The 17,611-nt window shown below is 39.2% G+C and overlaps 2 protein-coding genes and 1 pseudogene across 2 annotated transcripts in view; 1 reads left to right on the top strand and 2 right to left on the bottom strand.

The window, feature by feature from the left end:
• Window positions 1-17,611, top strand: part of LOC113905304 (olfactory receptor 4C12-like) — a 179,764-nt gene that overhangs the window by 114,247 nt on the left and 47,906 nt on the right. The window lies entirely within an intron of this gene.
• LOC113905312 (olfactory receptor 4C45-like) lies at window positions 1,441-4,902 on the bottom strand. The gene is given in 2 exon segments (XM_027562352.1): window positions 1,441-2,711; window positions 2,714-4,902. Coding segments are annotated over 2 exon segments (918 nt in total). The 5' UTR covers window positions 3,435-4,902; the 3' UTR covers window positions 1,441-2,514.
• LOC113905303 lies at window positions 10,768-12,616 on the bottom strand (annotated as a pseudogene).

Genomic DNA, 17,611 nt, shown 5'->3' with positions numbered 1-17,611 from the left:
GAATGAGTGCTCAGGTCAAGACTTTATTCACAGAAAGGGCTCAGTAAACAGCTATTGTCACCAGCGTTACCAGTATCATCATCACCATCATCAGCCTTCTTTCTACATCATCCTGTGACATTCCATGTTTCTTGGGAACTACCACTAGATGTTTAAAAGATAATTTTGAGTTTTTAAATACACAGTTGCTTATATATATATATTTTTTCAAAATACTCACTCATAGGAGATTATGGCAAAGTATCTATTGTTTAAAGCCTTTATAAATACAGTGAGAGCTAACCTGACAATAAGATCTTAAGAACATTAGAAATGCAATGCTGGCATCACCTTATGTTCAAATTCCTGGTTGGGAACCCTCCTGAAAACAAGTTTCTTAAGTCTTCCCCATAAATCACAAACTCTGTACAGAAATTGATCTCTTCGTCTTTCCAACTGAGCGCTCCCTTTTTCTCTTTCTTCTAGAGGATGGAAACAGGATAAAAGGATCCATTATCAGCAAGAGCTTCTGAAATAGATGCTGCTCAAGCTTCCCTCGTAGCTCAGCTGGTAAAGAATCCGCCTGCAACGCAGGAGACCCCGGTTTGATTCCTGGGTTGGAAAGATCCACTGGAGAAGGGATAGGCTCCCCACTCTGGTATTCTTGGGCTTCTCTGGTGGTTTAGCTGATAAAGAAGCCACCTGCAATGTGGGACACATGGGTTCGATTGCTGGGTTGGGAAGATCCTCTGGAGGAGGAAACTGGCTACTCACTCCAGTATTCTGGCCTGGAGAATTCCATCAACTGTATAGTCCATGGGATCTCAAAGAGTCAGACATGACTGAGTGACTTTCACTTTCAAACATCTCATAGCTGATCCCACCGGCTCTCCCATTTGTCACTACAGAGATATTTAAATGGAGTTTAATCCCAGAATAGGGAGTTGGTGAGGCACTCGCTCTCAACATTCAGAGAACTTTTTATTGGCTGAGATGACACATTTTGGAGTGAAGTGAGGCTGGGATGGACGTTTGGTCTCCCTGCTGTCCTGGTTAGTGAATAATGGTAGCAATGCTCTTGGGCTCCTCTGTTAGGAACCACTGTCCCCAGCATAGTTTATGCTCTTGTGGAATCTCTGAAAGTTGAAACGAAGTCTAAGCAATTTTTGTTAATTTTTAGCTGACTCTTGAAATCATTTAATCTGCACAATTTAAGGAAGCATGTAATGTTATTTTCCTATTTGTTGTTGTTTCCTATTTGTTGTTGTTTCTTAGCTGTGATGTTGTGCCTGACTCTTTGCGGCCCCACAGACTGTAGCCCACCAAGCTTCTCAGTCCATAGAATTTCTCAGGCAAGAACACTAGAGTGAGCTGCCAAGTCCTCCTTCTCCAGCGGATCTTCCAAACCCAGGAATCGAACCCGTGTCTCCTACTTGGCAGGCAGATTCTTTACTACTGAGCCACCTGGGAAATTCTTTTTTTTTTTTAATTAAAGATGAAAAAAATAGATGAAACAATTTGCTAACATTTACTCGAATAATTAATGCTGGAGACAATAAGAGAAATTAAGCCTACTTTGTCCAAAGCTCTTAATCTCTATTTTTGAATCTCTTAGAATTTCATTACGTACATGGTATGGATTCTTTACTCTAGCTCAGATTTGTGATTTTGTGCTGTTCCATGACAGTTCCATGACTTGTTCTTAAATCACTGGAAATTTCCTATAACCACTGTTTTGTCTTGAGAATCTTCTTTTCCTTTGTCTGTGTCTAAAACCAGACTTTAATGTATAGATATTTTCTGCCTTAGCTCTATGGACTTTATCAACTATGTTTATTTTATGCCATCCAATTCTAATTCTTTTTGTAAACTCTTGTATACTACAAGGAATGATGAAGTGTAATTTTCAAAAAGTACTTTTGTGTGCAAATGCCATCTGTTTGGGATTGTGATAAGTAAAAATTTCTTTTTATTGCTGTCTTTATTTATAAACCTCTCAAACTTAGAAAGATCAGAAAAAGTGTATAAATGTACTTTTTGAAAGCTTATTTCCTACTGTTCTGTCCTTTTTTCATTTGTAGTTGTCTTCCCTCTTTTAAAGTAAAACTTCATTCTAGCTATGGTGCTGGGTATAACGAGTGTTCAAGAATATTGCTGTTGATCTGTTTCGTACCCACACTCAGGGCAACATTATGACTTTCGTGGACCTTTGGTACTTTCTTCCTCTTGGGTCTTGTCCTCCATGAAAATGTTAAAAATTATCTTTTCTGACTGCATGGTTGTATAGATGACTATAATCTAAGCTGCATTTAGATTATATTAATTTCTTTCTTTCTGTTGTAAAAGAAATTAAAACATTTCATGGCCTCCTAAGACTATCGTGGGCTCTCAGCACTGAGTGTACTATGCCTTCTGAATATCAACCCTGGCTTACAATGTATGAGCCCCTAGAGAAAACTGATCCAGACAGGAGAATCATCCCAGTTCAGTCAATTAAGAAGGGGAGAAATCTTGCCTAAATACTCCACACAAGATTTATTCATCACTAGTTTTCATTATTTGTCCCCAGAGCTTCTTCATGACATTTTTCACTTCTGCATTTCTCAGGGTGTAGATTAAAGGGTTCAGCATAGGAGTTACTATGGTGCAAAACACAGTCACAGCTTTGTCAATGGAGAAGGAGGTTGTGGGTCTTAGGTAGAGGAACGAACAAGGTACAAAGAACAGGATGAAACTGTGACATGAGAGGCACAGGTGGACAGGGCTTTGCGACGCCCTTCAGAGCTGTGAGTCCTCAGGGAGCGCAGGATGACAACATAGGAAGCAACCAGCATTAGGAAAGTTAGCAGACACAGTGACCCACTGTTGGCAGAAATCAGGGGCCCCAGAGAGTGAGTGTCCGTGCAGGCTAGCTCCAGGAGAGGTATTAAATCACACATAAAATGGTCAATGACATTGGGGCCACAGAATGGTAACTGAACCATGAACAAAATCTGGATCCCTCCATGGAGAAAGCCTAACGCCCCAGCCATTCCAACCAGGAGAGCACACACGGGTCGACTCATCATGGCCATGTAGTGCAGGGGCTTACAGATGGCCACATAGCGGTCATAGGCCATGGCAGTTAACAAGACAATCTCGGCTCCAGCAAAGAAATGTTCAGCAAAGACCTGAGTCATGCAGCCACTGAAGGAAATGGTGTTCTTTCCAGAGACCAAGTCAAAGATCAACTTGGGTGCTATGGAGGAAGAGTAGAAAGCATCTATCATGGACAAATAGGACAGAAAATAGTACATGGGAGAGCCGAGGGCTGGGCTGGTGAAAACAGTGACAGAGATGAGCAGGTTACCTGCCAATGTGATCAAGTAGATGATCAGAAACACAGCAAATAAGAGTGTCTGCAGTCCTGGATTCTGGGTCAGGCCCAGTAGGAGGATTTCTGTTATGTTGCTCATCCTTTCCCTCAGTTCATCTTGAGTTGTACGCACATAGTTGATCTGGAAAGATTACAATATTTCTGAGTGATGATATTTTAAATTCTATGGAAAAAATTTCATCATCTCTTTAGCCTGGGTCCCTGGGACTGGTGGAGCTACTCCCTTCACTTACCTCTGATATTTTACAGAGAGTTGTAAAGAAGAATGGGAGGAGTTTAAATCTCTCCTGATTCATATAATTTAAATAGATTGTGACAACACCTTACAAATACCATAATAAAAGCAAGATATTTTTTATGAATATTGACATGCAGTTAACTTCTAAATTTTCTTTTTAGCTCTGAATGTCTCACAGATAGCCTTTTTTTACTCTGGGGGACAGATTTCATTGACAATTCTTTATAAAGTTATATTAATGCTTGTCTATTGAAATGAATATTCATAGGTATATGGACACAATATTTTAAAAATTAACTTTGTATCAGACATGAAAAGTACCAATCAAACCTTACTCTATACCAGCTGTGTTCTGTGACCTGTTATTCCTTTTTTTTGAATTAACACACATGCACACACACAGACAGAGCTGCAGATGGAGTTTTTGTTGCTCAAAATGCCAAGAAACTCTCTTTATAACAGCTCTTTGAGCAGCATTCAGTCAGCGGCCCTGGATGTTGTGTCTGGCCCAACAAGATAGTTATGCTCACTCTTTCCACATCTTCGAATGTGAACATGTAAGTGGTGCAAAGTTCCCTGAAAAGTCCTCAATATTTCTGAAATGAGCTTTCTGTGTAATTGTTCTTTCACTGCATATAGAATAATGCTCTGGATTAGTTATATTACCCTACTCACATTTTGCTATGAAATGATGTAAGTCAAGAAGTTTTCCTGTTTCCTATTGACCAGACAAAAATATCAGGACCACCTGAAATAATACAATTTCCCCTTTTGGAATAAGTTTTTATCAATTAAGATGAACTTGAAATTTTCATTACTTAAATTACATTACATTTTTACATTAATGTAAAAATATTGAATATATATAAGAATGCATTCTTTTCCTGGGGAGTGAGACTGTATATAGGTTTTCAAGATAGACTACACATTGTTGTAACCAAGATCATAAGCTATTTTATTCGTTATCTTTCTTTCTCTCTTCTTTCTCTAATGCTTGCCAAAAACATAACTACATATTTTTTTCCTCAAAAATTTCTGGGCACAGAACTCAGCATCATGATCTCGGAAGTTTCAATAAAGGTGAAGTAAGATAGTTTAGAGTTTTCAGGAAAGCTTATGCCTCAGCTGTTTTTCTCTCTCCATGACTCCAATGATGGCCAGTCATTCTTCAAAGATTTAACTCACAAATACTTCAATGTGGTGGCATGGAAATCATGAAAAGAGGAAATAATTTTTAATAATTACAGAGATCTTCAGGATCAATCTACTTACTACTACTACTAAGTTGCTTCAGTCGTGTCCAACTCTGTGCGACCCCATGAACTGCAGCCCACCAGGCTCCTCCGTCCATGGGATTTTCCAGGCAAGAGTACTGGAGTGGGGTGCTAGGACATAAATGTTAATCCCAATCTTGTAAAAGTGACTTCAGTGATTCTCAACAGCATCTTGGCTGGGAACATTCCATACAGTATTTTCTATTGACATTTTCACATCATTGTGTCCAAATTCATTTTTAGAGAGAAAGGCTAAGTTTCAATTTACAGAATCTAACCACAAATATTATTTCAGTGAAATGAAATTGGCTAAGTTAACCATCTTAAATTTTGGGGAAGAGAATTACCTATCACTAACTTGGATCAGTTGGTTGTGGATTCCTCAGTTTGTAGATTAAATCCAGACATCGCTTTCTTCCCACCAGGCATTTGCCCCACAGCTGCAAATAGACTGTCAACTAACAAGGAGGACAGTAGAATTCTTATGTCTCTAGACAACTCTCCCATTTTCTGGATTTACTCAGAAAACAAGCTGTTTGAATTAGGAAACTTTGATAGCTTTCAGATTTAATTTTAACTCACTTTCCAGGATTCTTATGAGATTATACATGCATCTTCAAAACATATATTATTCAAATGTATACATCAAATTATTCAAATTTGATTCTTCAAAGTAAGAAGAAACTTGCATATGAAATTGTGGAATGTATGTGAAAGTGAAAGTATTAGTCACTTAGTTGTGTTCAACTCTTTGCAGCCCCATGGATTGTAGCCCACCAGGCTCCTCTATCTGTGGAATTCTCCAGACAAGAATACTAGAGTGGGTTGCCATTTCCTTCTCCAGGGGATCTTCCTAACCCAGGGATTGAACTCCTTTTATTTCTGATTTAATCCATTCTTCTAACTCGTACTAACCTTGGGAGCAGGGTCTCCCAAACAGATCTTCACCTTGTTGATGCATGGCTCTGTGGCTGTTATTTACTTCAAGGCCCTTGTTTGTAATTCTTTCTTCATTGACTCTAGAGAAATGTTTAAATAGACTTTCAAAAAAGCTCAGGGTTTGGTAATACATCAATCTCCCAAGTCCTCAGAGGATTAGTAATTGGCTCTGTTGGAATCTTTGCTAAAGCATCAGCCACGGACTTTTTTTTTGCTCCTGTTTGACTCTCACAAACAACATTAGAGACCAGCTTTAGAAATGCAGTTGAGCTTTGGTTAAAAATATACTTCTGGCTGTGGGCTTCCCTGGTGGCTCAGGTGGTAAAGAATCTGCCTGCAATGCAGGAGATGTTGTTGATCCTTGGGTTGGGAAGGTCCCCTGGAGAAGGGAATGGCTATCCACTCCAGTATTCTTGCGTGGAGAATTCCATGGACAGAGGAGACTTGTGGGTGACAGTCTATGAGGTTACAAAGAGTCAGACATGACTGACTCACACACACACTTCTGGCTATAGTTTAGAATGAAACTTAGGTAAGATAAGAGCAAAGCTTGATATTAGGATTTTGTTGCTCATTTTGATGTTGGTGACCTTGCCAAAGGATATATGGGGTGGTTTTAGGCATAGGTCAGAGTTCAGAGAATGGATTTCTCTCTGAAAACATGAGTGTTTGGTACTATATGGTTACCCTGAGAGTAGAAATGCCAGTCTGGGCCAGATTACCCTCAGACATTGTGACATGTGTATTAGTGACTGACCGAGGAGACTTAACTAGCAGGTTCCCAGCTCCCAGACCTCGAGTAATTTAAAAGCCATGAACATATAAACTATCTCTGGGATGAGTACCTAGGTGACAGCCTCATGATGTATTATAGAGCTTGTAGCTTTGCCACACACAGAGGGAACCACTGGGATGTATAGCGATTTTACTGCTCTCCATGCTTTCTCAGAGTAAACTTTGAAAAAAGTCACGCTCAGCCAAGCACTCGTGTATAGAGACATCCAGAGGGAAAGAATAGAAACTACAAAAAGGACACTCCACTATAGTCTTCTCTCCCTCAGCTTCGAGTGAAGAGCTGGCTGGAACTGCACAGAGTCATCTTTCTTTCTCACCTACCTTTAACTTTAAACCAAACTGATGCATTCCTGAAATTCAGAGCAGAGAGAGAAGCAATGCTTTCATGTTCTTGACAGTTAATGATGTTGCTTCTGTTAGCGGTCACCCTCACTCTCAGTCTGGCCCACTCTCTGATTTTTTTTTAATTGTCATAAAATATGTATAGAATGAAATTTACCATTTTAAGTATACACTTCAGTTCAGTTCAGTTGCAAAGTGTCCGACTCTTTGCGACCCCATGAATCGCAGCACGCCAGGCCTCCTTGTCCATCACCAACTCCCGGAGTTCACTCAGACTCACGTCCATCGAGTCAGTGATGCCATCCAGCCATCTCATCCTCTGTTGTCCCCTTCTCCTCCTGCCCCCAATCCCTCCCAGCATCAGAGTCTTTTCCAATGAGTCAACTCTTCCCATGAGGTGGCCAAAGTACTGGAGTTTCAGCTTTAGCATCAGTCCTTCCAAAGAACACTCAGGACTTATCTTCTTTAGAATGGACTGGTTGGATCTCCTTGCAGTCCAAGGGGCTCTCAAGAGTCTTCTCCAACACCACAGTTCAAAAGCATCAATTCTTCGGCGCTCAGCCTTCTTCACAGTCCAACTCTCACACCCAAGTACACACTTGAGTGGCATTAAATACCTTCACATTGTTGTACAAACACCTCACCAATCATCTTCATAATGTTTCACCTTCTCAGACTGAAACTCCATATTCATTAAATAATAATTTATCATTCCTCCCCCCCCCCCACGTCCTAGTCATCATTATATAACTTTTTTTTTCATGACAATCCAGGTGTCAATATATCATAATCTGTTTGGGAGAATAGCAGTTTGCTTCCTACTCTATGATGGGGAATCTTGAGGACATAAAGTAAAGGATTATGCTTCTGTTCAGAAGTGACTGAGAAAATCACACTCAGTCAAACTTCTTTGTAGAATACCCCTGTATAAAAATGAAAAAAAGCACTGTAAGTAGGAGAACTTTGCTTCTGTTTCCTCTTTTTCAGACTCTGATGTGGAGTTGATTGCAACCTTGTCAGGAATTATCTGGAGTGATGTAATTAACTGGGCATTTTGGGTTCAGGTTGTTCCTCTACCTAAGGAATTGATCAGGAGCAGGAATGGTTATGCTCCCTACCCAAAGAACAATGCCCTATTGAAAAACTGTCTTTGGGGAAAATGTCAGAGTCCTTGGGAATTTAGAGAAACACTTATTCACATATGTAGAACATGGATTCCATCAGCTTGACTGGTTGGTTGGGGTTTTGTCCTGGGAGGAGGATGCCAGCAGACACAGGATGACTGACCCATAGTGGGAACTTCCTAGCAACGACACAGAATAACTACAATTCTGATTGATCATTGATTTTGAGAAGATCAGAAGGAAACTGCTTTTGTTATCATTCTTATTTTTTTTTCTTCTGGGACCCAATCCCTTAGATTTATCAAGACCCAGAGACACTCTGAGAGATAGTGAGGGACAAGGAGGCCAGGCATACTTCAGGTCAGTCCATAGGGCCTCAAAGAGGGGGGCATGACTTGGTGACTGAAAAACAACAAGGACAATTTGAGTGTAATCTGGTAGTTGATAGAACGGTGAAATCATGCAAAGAGATTGAGAATTCAATAGGAAGAGCTTGTCTCCTAATTTATAGAAGGAAGGATTATTAGAAAGGGAAATAAGCTAATAATGAGAATTTGGTGGGAGAAGGAAGAGTAGGGATGAGGTTAGGAATAACTGAGAAGGGATTTAAGTGATCACATAGATTGGAGCCAAAGGTACTGTTTCCTTGTTTTGACCCCAGATTGCATGTGAATGGCGGTTTGGTTAGAGCATAAAGATTAATGACCAAAGGTTAAAATTTTGATAGTTAACAAACTAAGATTTCTAAGAAGAGAGAAGGCAGTTGCATGCAGAACACACATAGCTACATTAAAACTAAATAGGAACCCTTGCATATCTATTAATAGCTTGCAACAGAGGGCTAAAAGGTGATATGGATACAATTATTGATGAGGAGGCTTGAGATTAAGAGAAAGATTCTGTTTTGGTCCTGGTTTTTCCTGAGAAGTGGGGAGCATAGCATCCTCCTGAGATACATGGACATTTTGTGGGGATAAAGTTTATAGGAAATCAGTGAAAATTTAGAACATATACTAAAAAGAATGTGTTGGAAGAAGGAACTGTTTGGAACAGCCAGAACATTTGCTTAACAAGTTTTGAAGATATGGTTCACGTTAGAGATGAAATTTTTGTTGGCGCTCCTTCCTAGTTAATAATGGGCTTCCCAGGTGGCTCAGTGGTAAAGAATCTGACTGCCAATGCAGGAGCTGCAGGAGACTCAGGTTAGATCCCTGGGTTGGGAAGATCCCCTGGAGGAAGAAATGGCCATCCACTTAAGTATTCTTACCTGGAAAACCCACTGACAGAGGAGCCTGGAGGGCTACAGTCAGCCCTTGGGTTCACAAATAGTCAGACCTGACTGACTGAGCAGCAATAGCTAGTTAATAATTTTCTTCAAGATCGCCTTATATCTCTGGTGGAGGGAAAGACATGATGGTGTATGAATTTCTGGTTTAGAAACTTCAGTTAATGTAATGCATTACACTGAAGAAAATGCTCTATTTAGACTTGGTTCTGTAAAGATGGACATTTATTCATTCTGTGCTTAGAGAATGAAGATAATTGCAAAAGTGATGGAAACCTTTTCTCTCCTTGATATTTATAAGTCTTTTAAAAGATGAAATGGTTCAATGTAACTAGTCAGGATAGGACCATTTTGCTGTGCAACAAATGAATCCTGAACTTGCACTCTGTCTATATCTCACATGATTTTCCATCTCATTGGTTTGCAATTGGTCTAAAATTTCCCATTCAAATTTGAATGTGCACACTTTCTGACTTGATTACTCACCTATCACCAAGTTAATTTTTGTTTGTACCGGATACTTCTCTATCCATTAGCTAAAGCACAAATCGGCGCCCCCCCAAAACTATTTTGAATATATTTTACAAAAACAGTTCTCCACAAAACACTGCCTGGGAAATTGTGTGCAAGATGGCTCTACAGTTGTGCCTGGAAGAATTTTATATCCTTTCTTAGCTTTAGACATAGAAAATAATTCATTTTGAGAAGAGCCCAGATTATACTGTACAGGGTGCCCCTGGAATTGTGCAGCACTTGGTACTAATTTTGAAATGAGTCCTGTCTTTATGTCACTCTCATTTCTCAAAACTCATTCTTTTCTCATTGGTCATTATCTCTCACAATAATAGCTCTACCTTGCCTACAGTACTTTGGATTAAAACCTCATTAAAAAAATACTTGGATGTTAGGACTTATTGTTTAGATATTTTAATTATTTGGCCTATTGGTTATACACTCTATATCTGAAGCTTTACAGAGAATGCTTCTACTGAATACAGTAACTCAAAGTTTTTCCAGCCTCTGTGATTCTTTAAGTTGATTAACAATGCCCCTTTGGGGGCTTCCCTGGTGGTCCAGCAGTTAAGAATCCACTTGCCATCGCAGGGGATATGGGTTCAATCTCTGATCCGGGAAGATCCCACATGCTGAGAAGCAACTAAACCTGTGTGCCACAACTATAAAAGCCCAGGCACCACGACTGCTGAAGCCCTCACACCTAAAGCCCGTGCTCTGAAATTAGAGAAGCAGCTGCAGTGAGAAGCCCGAGCACCTCAACTAGAGAGAAGCCCTCACTCACTGCTACCAGAGAAAGCCCGTGTGCAACAACGAAGACTCAGTGTAGCAAAAAAAAAAAAAAAAAAAAAAAAAAACCCTGAAAAAAAGTAATAATTTTTTTAAAACAATGTCCCCTTGATTAGTAGTAATTTATAGAAGCAAAGAAATTTCTAATTGAAGAACTTTAGTCATCATTTAATCAAATTGTGACATTTTATGAAAGATGAATCATTAAAGAGTCCAGAAAGCAAGGGGTGAATAATATCCTTAAAGTCATACCTTTTAACTTCAAAATCATTATCCTTTCTATTAGTCACACTTGTTCTTAAGACATGAATAGATTTTGTTTTATCTTCTCTACTCACAAAAATTGTTACCCAAGGTTACTCTTTGGCTCCAGAGCTTCTTCATGGCATTTTTCACCTCTGAGTTTCTGAGGGTGTAGATTAAAGCGTTTAATATGGGTGTTACCATGGTATAAAACACAGCCACGCTTTATCAATAGGGAAGGTGATCGTGGGCCGAAGGTACGCAAACATACAGGGTACAAAGAACAGGACCACTGCAGTAACACGGGAGGTGCAAGTGGAGAGCGCTCTCTGCTGTTCTGCAGTGCTGCCGCGTGTTCTTAGAGAGCAAAGGATGAGCACGTAGGAGGTGATAACAATGGAAAAGATGAGCATACACATCAGCCCACTGTTGGCAGCAACAAAAAGACCAAAGATGTGAGTGTCCGTGCAGAAGAGTTTTGGCAGAGGGAAAAGGTCACAGATGAAATGGTCAATGATGCTGGGGCCACAGTAGGGCAACCAGACTATAAAAAGAATTTGAATCAGAGTGTGAAGAAATCCTCTAGCCCAGGCTATGGCCACCAGGAGGCCACACACTTGCCTGTTCATTGTGATGGCGTATGCAGGGGCTTGCAGATAGCCACAAAGCGGTCATAGGCCATCACCGTGAGCAAGATGATCTCAACTCCTCCGAAGAAATGCTCTGCAAAGAGCTGAGTCATACACCCACCGAAGGAGATGGTTTCTTTTGAGCACGTAAGTCAAATATCATTTGGGGTGCCATGGTAGAAGAGCAGCAGCGGTCTATGAAGGACGAGAAAGACAGGAATAAATACATGGGGGAACCTAAGGCTCTGCTAGTGGTGACTGTCACAATGATGAGTAGGTTGCCTGCCACAGTGAGAAAGTAGAGGAGGGTAAACAGAGCGAACAAGAGTTTCTGTATATCTGCGTTCTGTGTCAGGCCAAACAGGAGGAATTCCGTCACATTCTTCATTTTCTCCTTGAATCCAGTCTGGTGTTCAGATAACTGATTTCTCTGAGAATAGCACAGGGATCACAATTGTGAGGATCAATTTAGACCAATCTTAGTAAGTTTTCTCAGAATTATTTTTTGTAAGACTGATAAAAACATCAAGTAGATAAGCCCAAGACTTAAAGTTGGGCCATATTATTATTAGCCACAAAATGAACACATAACTGTCTTCTCTCTCTCACACACACACACTCCCACTCACCCACACATGCACATACACATTCATATACACAACCACAGTTTTATCACTGTTGACATTCAGTCATCTTTCTATAATTGTACATTGATGGGTATTCCCCCCAAAATGCTCATGTATTTTCTCCTGTAGGAAAAGAGGAATAAAAAGAGAACCCATACAAAGGAGCAGAGGCTTGAGTTCATGAGAATTTACTCCCTTGTTTCCCTTCTCTAGTCACTTGTGCTGATGAGGTTAAGCTGCAGAATTTATTATTCTTACTTTTAACTTGTTTCAGGGTGAATATAAAACATCGGGTAAATTCAACTCAAAATTAGGGGTAATGTAGTTGCACCTCAGAAAAAGCTGAACTGATTGAATCCTTAAGGCTCCAGTAAGGTATAGCTTCTTTACCTAAGGTATACTTCTTAACAAGGTATAACTGAGGGCTTCCCTGGTGGCTCAGGTGGTAAAGAATCCACCTGCAATGCAGGAGACCCTGGTTCAATCCCTGGCTAGGGAAGATCCCCTGGAGAAAGAAATGACAACACACTCCAGTATTCCTATCTGGAGAATCCAATGGACAGAGGAACCTGGTGGGCTACCGTCCATGGGGGTCACAAAGAGTCGGACATGACTGAGCAACTTCACTTTCACTTTTGAGGTATAACTAGTGGTTAGATTTGTGAGTTTATATTACATTCAAATAAAACTTTCTAAGATACCATCACACAAGAAGAAAAAAGATTATTCTGAAGAGGATAAAATAGCACGATGCAATGCAATATCCCCCAGCTTTATTTGAAACATTATGATTCACTTAGTTCAGTTCAATCACTCAGTCGTGTCCAACTCTTTGTGACCCCATGAACCGCAGCACGCAGGCCTCCCTGTCCATCACCAACACCCAGAGTCTACCCAAACCCATGTCCACTGAGTCAGTGATGCCATGCAACCATATCATCTTCTATCATCCCCTTCTCCTCCTGCCCTCAATCTTTCCCAGCATCAGGGTCTTTTCCAGTGAGTCATCTCTTCACATGAGGTGGCCCAAGTATTGGAGTTTCAGCTTCAACATCAGTCCTTCCAATGAACACCCAGCACTGATCTCCTTTAGGATGGACTGGTTGGATCTCCTTGCAATCCAGGGGACTCTCAAGAGTCTTCTCCAACACCACAGTTCAAAAGCATCAATTCTTTGGCGCTTAGCTTTCTTTATAGTTGGAGAATTTTTATCGTGTTTAGGTTTCAGAAGAATTTTGCAAATCAAGCTGTTTAGGGAAGACTATGAAAAATTCTCTAGACCTCTTTAGAACACAGGTACTTTTAAGGCAAGAAAACAAGCATTACAATTTGTTTACCAGCATGTGCTTCTGTGCAGTCAGGTATTCCTAAATTCTGTTTCCACTGATTAGCAGCTATGTGATGTTGTGTACCGACCTTAGTCTTACTACATCTAAACTTTCTCATATACAAATTAAGAAAAATAACAGATGGTATGGAGGAATTGAAGAATATTATTATTATATAGGTCAACATGCTATGCTAAAAGTAAAATGCATAACTTTCCACATATTCCAAATTTTTGATGAGTATAAAAGTGAAGAAACAGACATATCATTATTCTTATCCTTGAAATACTTGATTATTATAGTTAGTATTTAGAAAGAACACAAATAAAGAGAGAAAATAAGTGAATTAAGTAATCAACTCAAGAGGTTAGAAAAGCAACTAATTGTATTCAGAAAGAGTTGACTGCAGAAATCAATATATTAAATAACAGAAAACTAGTAGACTATAAATGAATTCAAATTTTTTTTAGAGGGTGGGATGATTTGGGAGAATGGCATTGAAACATGTATACTGTTGTATGTGAAACAGATTGCCAGTCCAGGTTCGATGCATGAGACAGGGTGCTCAGGGCTGGTGCACTGGGATGACCCAGAGGGATGGGATGGGGAGGGAGGTGGGAGGGGGTTCAGGATGGGGAACATGTGTACGCCTGTGGCAGATTCATGTCAATGTATGGCAAAACCCACTACAATATTGTAAAGTAATTAGCCTCAAATTAAAATAAATAACTTTATATTAAAAAATGAATGAAATAAATGAGCAGACAAGCTCAGTAAGAGGCAAATATGGTCAAACTGTAAAAGGGCATTATTTTTAAAGAAAATTTGAAGAAATATTATGTGTAGTTCATAAAAGATTTTTTAACAACTGAATAGATATTTTTCAAATAAAGCTTATCTTTTATGCCATCACCAAATAAAAAGAAAATGAGATAGAGAAAAAAGGGTAGCATGCATTAAAGACTTTCAATAAAGCAGATTTCTTCAAAAACAGAAAATCAAAAGAATTTGATATATATATATATATATCTAGGTGGGGAAGAGCATTTTAAGCAAAAGTCAGTGGTATAAAAACTAGGACAAAGCGAACAGATTTAACTACATAAAGGTATAGAACACATTGGAAAACTCTTTGCAACAAGTATGATAGATAACTATTATCATAGATGTAGTTTTTACAAAAAAATGTTCTACCTACACAATTATAAAAATTAACAAAACTTTTTAATAAAAAGAAAATTCTTAGAAAAAACATTAGATCCCTTAAAAAAATCCCTATTTCATAAGCCATCAAGGAAAAGCAATTTAAAAACAGTGAAATACTTTAAATTGGAAAATGAGCAGAACTTTATGATAATTATATTAGTACTGTTTTGATGTAAAATACTCTGGAAAGAAGTTTGACTTTGTATAATAAGAGCTTTATAATTGGTCATCCCCTTGATCCAGTACTCCTTATTCTTCAGAATCTATTCTGTATAAAGATTATGGACAAAAACTGCACATACAGGCTATATTTCATATTTTGTAAGATAATGAAAGAGTGAAAACAATTCAAATATCTACATAAAGAGGAAAAATTAAGCAAATTATAGTTATGAAATATCAGGTGAACATAGAGGTTATTTACAAGAAAAATTCATGGTGTGAAAAAATTCTTCCAACATAATATTAAGTAGAAAACACAAGATACTAGACAACTTCTTTATTATGATCTAAATGGTCCAAAATGACATATAAACATAGAAAAGTACCTAAAAGAAATGCTCTAAAGACTAATAATGCTTATTTGGATTATGGATTTAAGATAAATTTTGTATTCTTTGTTAAATTTTTCTGACCTGAATTTCCTACAAAGAGAATATATTACCTTTATAATAAGAAAAATAATTTAATAAAAGAGATAATATTCTGTGTGACTCCTTTTCTCAGTATCTTGGTCACTACTTATAAAAATCTGTGACAATAGAAATGGATGTTTAAACCTACTGCTGCTGCTGCTAAGTCGCTTCAGTCGTGTCTAACTCTGTGTGACCCCATAGATGGCAGCCCACCAGGCTCCTCTGTCCCCGGGATTTTCCAGGCAAGAGCACTGGAGTGGGCTGCCATTTCCTTCTCCAATGCATGTATGCATGCTAAATTGCTTCAGTCATGTCTGACTCTGTGTGACCCCATGGACAGCAGCCCACCAGACTCCTCCGTCCACAGGATTCTCCAGGCATGAATACTGAAGTGTTTAAACCTAACTCACCTGTAATTTGAATACCCTAGTATGCGATGGTTGGCATCACCGGATTCAATGGACATGAACTTGGGCACTTTCTGGGAGATGTTGAAGGACGGAGAAGACTGGTGTGCTGCAGTCCATGGGGTTGCAAAGAGTTGGACATGGTGACTGAACAGCAACAACAAAGTATCACCTTGAGAAAGTGTGATAAAGAAACCACAGGTTGTGCTTACCTCTCCAGATGCATTTGGGAAATAAGTGACATGATCATTTCATAACAAGGTGTTACTTGTAGAGAATAATTTGCCTGGGGGTAGCGATCGTTGACCCATCAACAATTGCTGCTTTAAAGGTTTATTCACTTTTTATCTTAAATGGAAATTTCCTTTCCCTTACTTAATGGTTTGAAAATGACTGCTGACAGAGAATTCCTAAATAATGCTGAGTTCATGGACTGGGTTTTAGGTTTGCTTTATTGGCTCATATCATTATGTGAGTGAGGCACACACATCTCAGCTCAGATAACAAATTTCTTTAGTCTGACACCTTCCGAAGTGTTAGGCTTCAAAAGAAAGTGATGGGAAAAAAGCCTAACCATTGGAGGAAATTTACATTTATGTCATCTTACTATAGATTTGTCAGTCCTTCTTGTGCCCAGATGAAGTGTATTAAAAAGAGCCACTTGACCTGAGATCTATCCTGACTTAAAGTCCTGGAAATATCACACTGTTAAAGTAGAAAAATTAGGAATTGCAAACACCATAAAATCAGCAATAAATAAAAGTTGATTTGAAGTAGCAATTCCCTGAGGTTAGCTCTTTCAAATTTTTTTCTTAATAAGCTTGTGCTCAGCCTATAGATATCTTCTTTGGTTCCTAGGAGTCTGGATCCAAATGTTTTGGACACTCAAAACCACAAGCAAAACCACTATGAGGTACCATTTCACACCAGTCAGAATGGCTGCGACCCCTAAGTCTACAAGCAATAAATGCTGGAGAGGGTGTGGAGAAAAGGGAACTCTCTTACACTCTTGGTGGGAATGCAAACTAGTACAGCCATTATGGAGAGCAGTATGGAGATTCCTTAAAAAACTGGAAATAGAACTGCCTTATGATCCAGCAATCCCACTGCTGGGCATACACACTGAGGAAACCAGAAGGGAAAGAGACACATGTACCCCAATGTTCATCGCAGCACTATTTATAATAGCCAGGACATGGAAGCAACCTAGATGTCCATCAGCAGATGAATGGATAAGAAAGCTGTGGTACATATACACAATGGAGTATTACTCAGCCATTAAAAAGAATACATTTGAATCAGTTCTAATGAGATGGATGAAACTGGAACCTATTATACAGGGTGAAGTAAGCCAGAAAGAAAAACACCAATACAGTATACTAACGCATATATATGAAATTTAGAAAGATGGTAGCAATAACCCTGTGTACAAGACAGCAAAAGAGACACCAATGTATAGATCAGTCTTATGGACTCTGTGGGAGAGGGAGAGGGTGGGGAGATTTGGGAGAATAGCATTGAAACATGTATAATATCATGTATGAAACGAGTCGCCAGTCCAGGTTCGATGCACGGTACTGGATGCTTGGGGCTGGTGCACTGGGACGACCCAGAGGGAGGGTAGGGGAGGGAGGAGGGTTCAGGATGGGGAACGCGGGTATACCTGTGGCGGATTCATTTCAATATTTGGCAAAACTAATACAATATTGTAAAGTTTAAAAAAAAAAAAAAAAGCCTTCAGTGATCAATGCAAAGAAATAGAGGAAAACAACAGAATGGGAAATACTAGGGATCTCTTTAAGAAAATCAGAGATACCAAAGAAACATTACATGCAAAGATGAGCTTGATAAAGGACAGAAATGGTATGGACCTAACAGAAGCA

The sequence above is a fragment of the Bos indicus x Bos taurus genome, chromosome 15, assembly GCF_003369695.1.
Source record: "Bos indicus x Bos taurus breed Angus x Brahman F1 hybrid chromosome 15, Bos_hybrid_MaternalHap_v2.0, whole genome shotgun sequence".
NCBI classification, from domain to species: Eukaryota; Metazoa; Chordata; class Mammalia; order Artiodactyla; family Bovidae; genus Bos; species Bos indicus x Bos taurus.
This window is presented reverse-complemented; position numbering and strand designations above follow the sequence as displayed.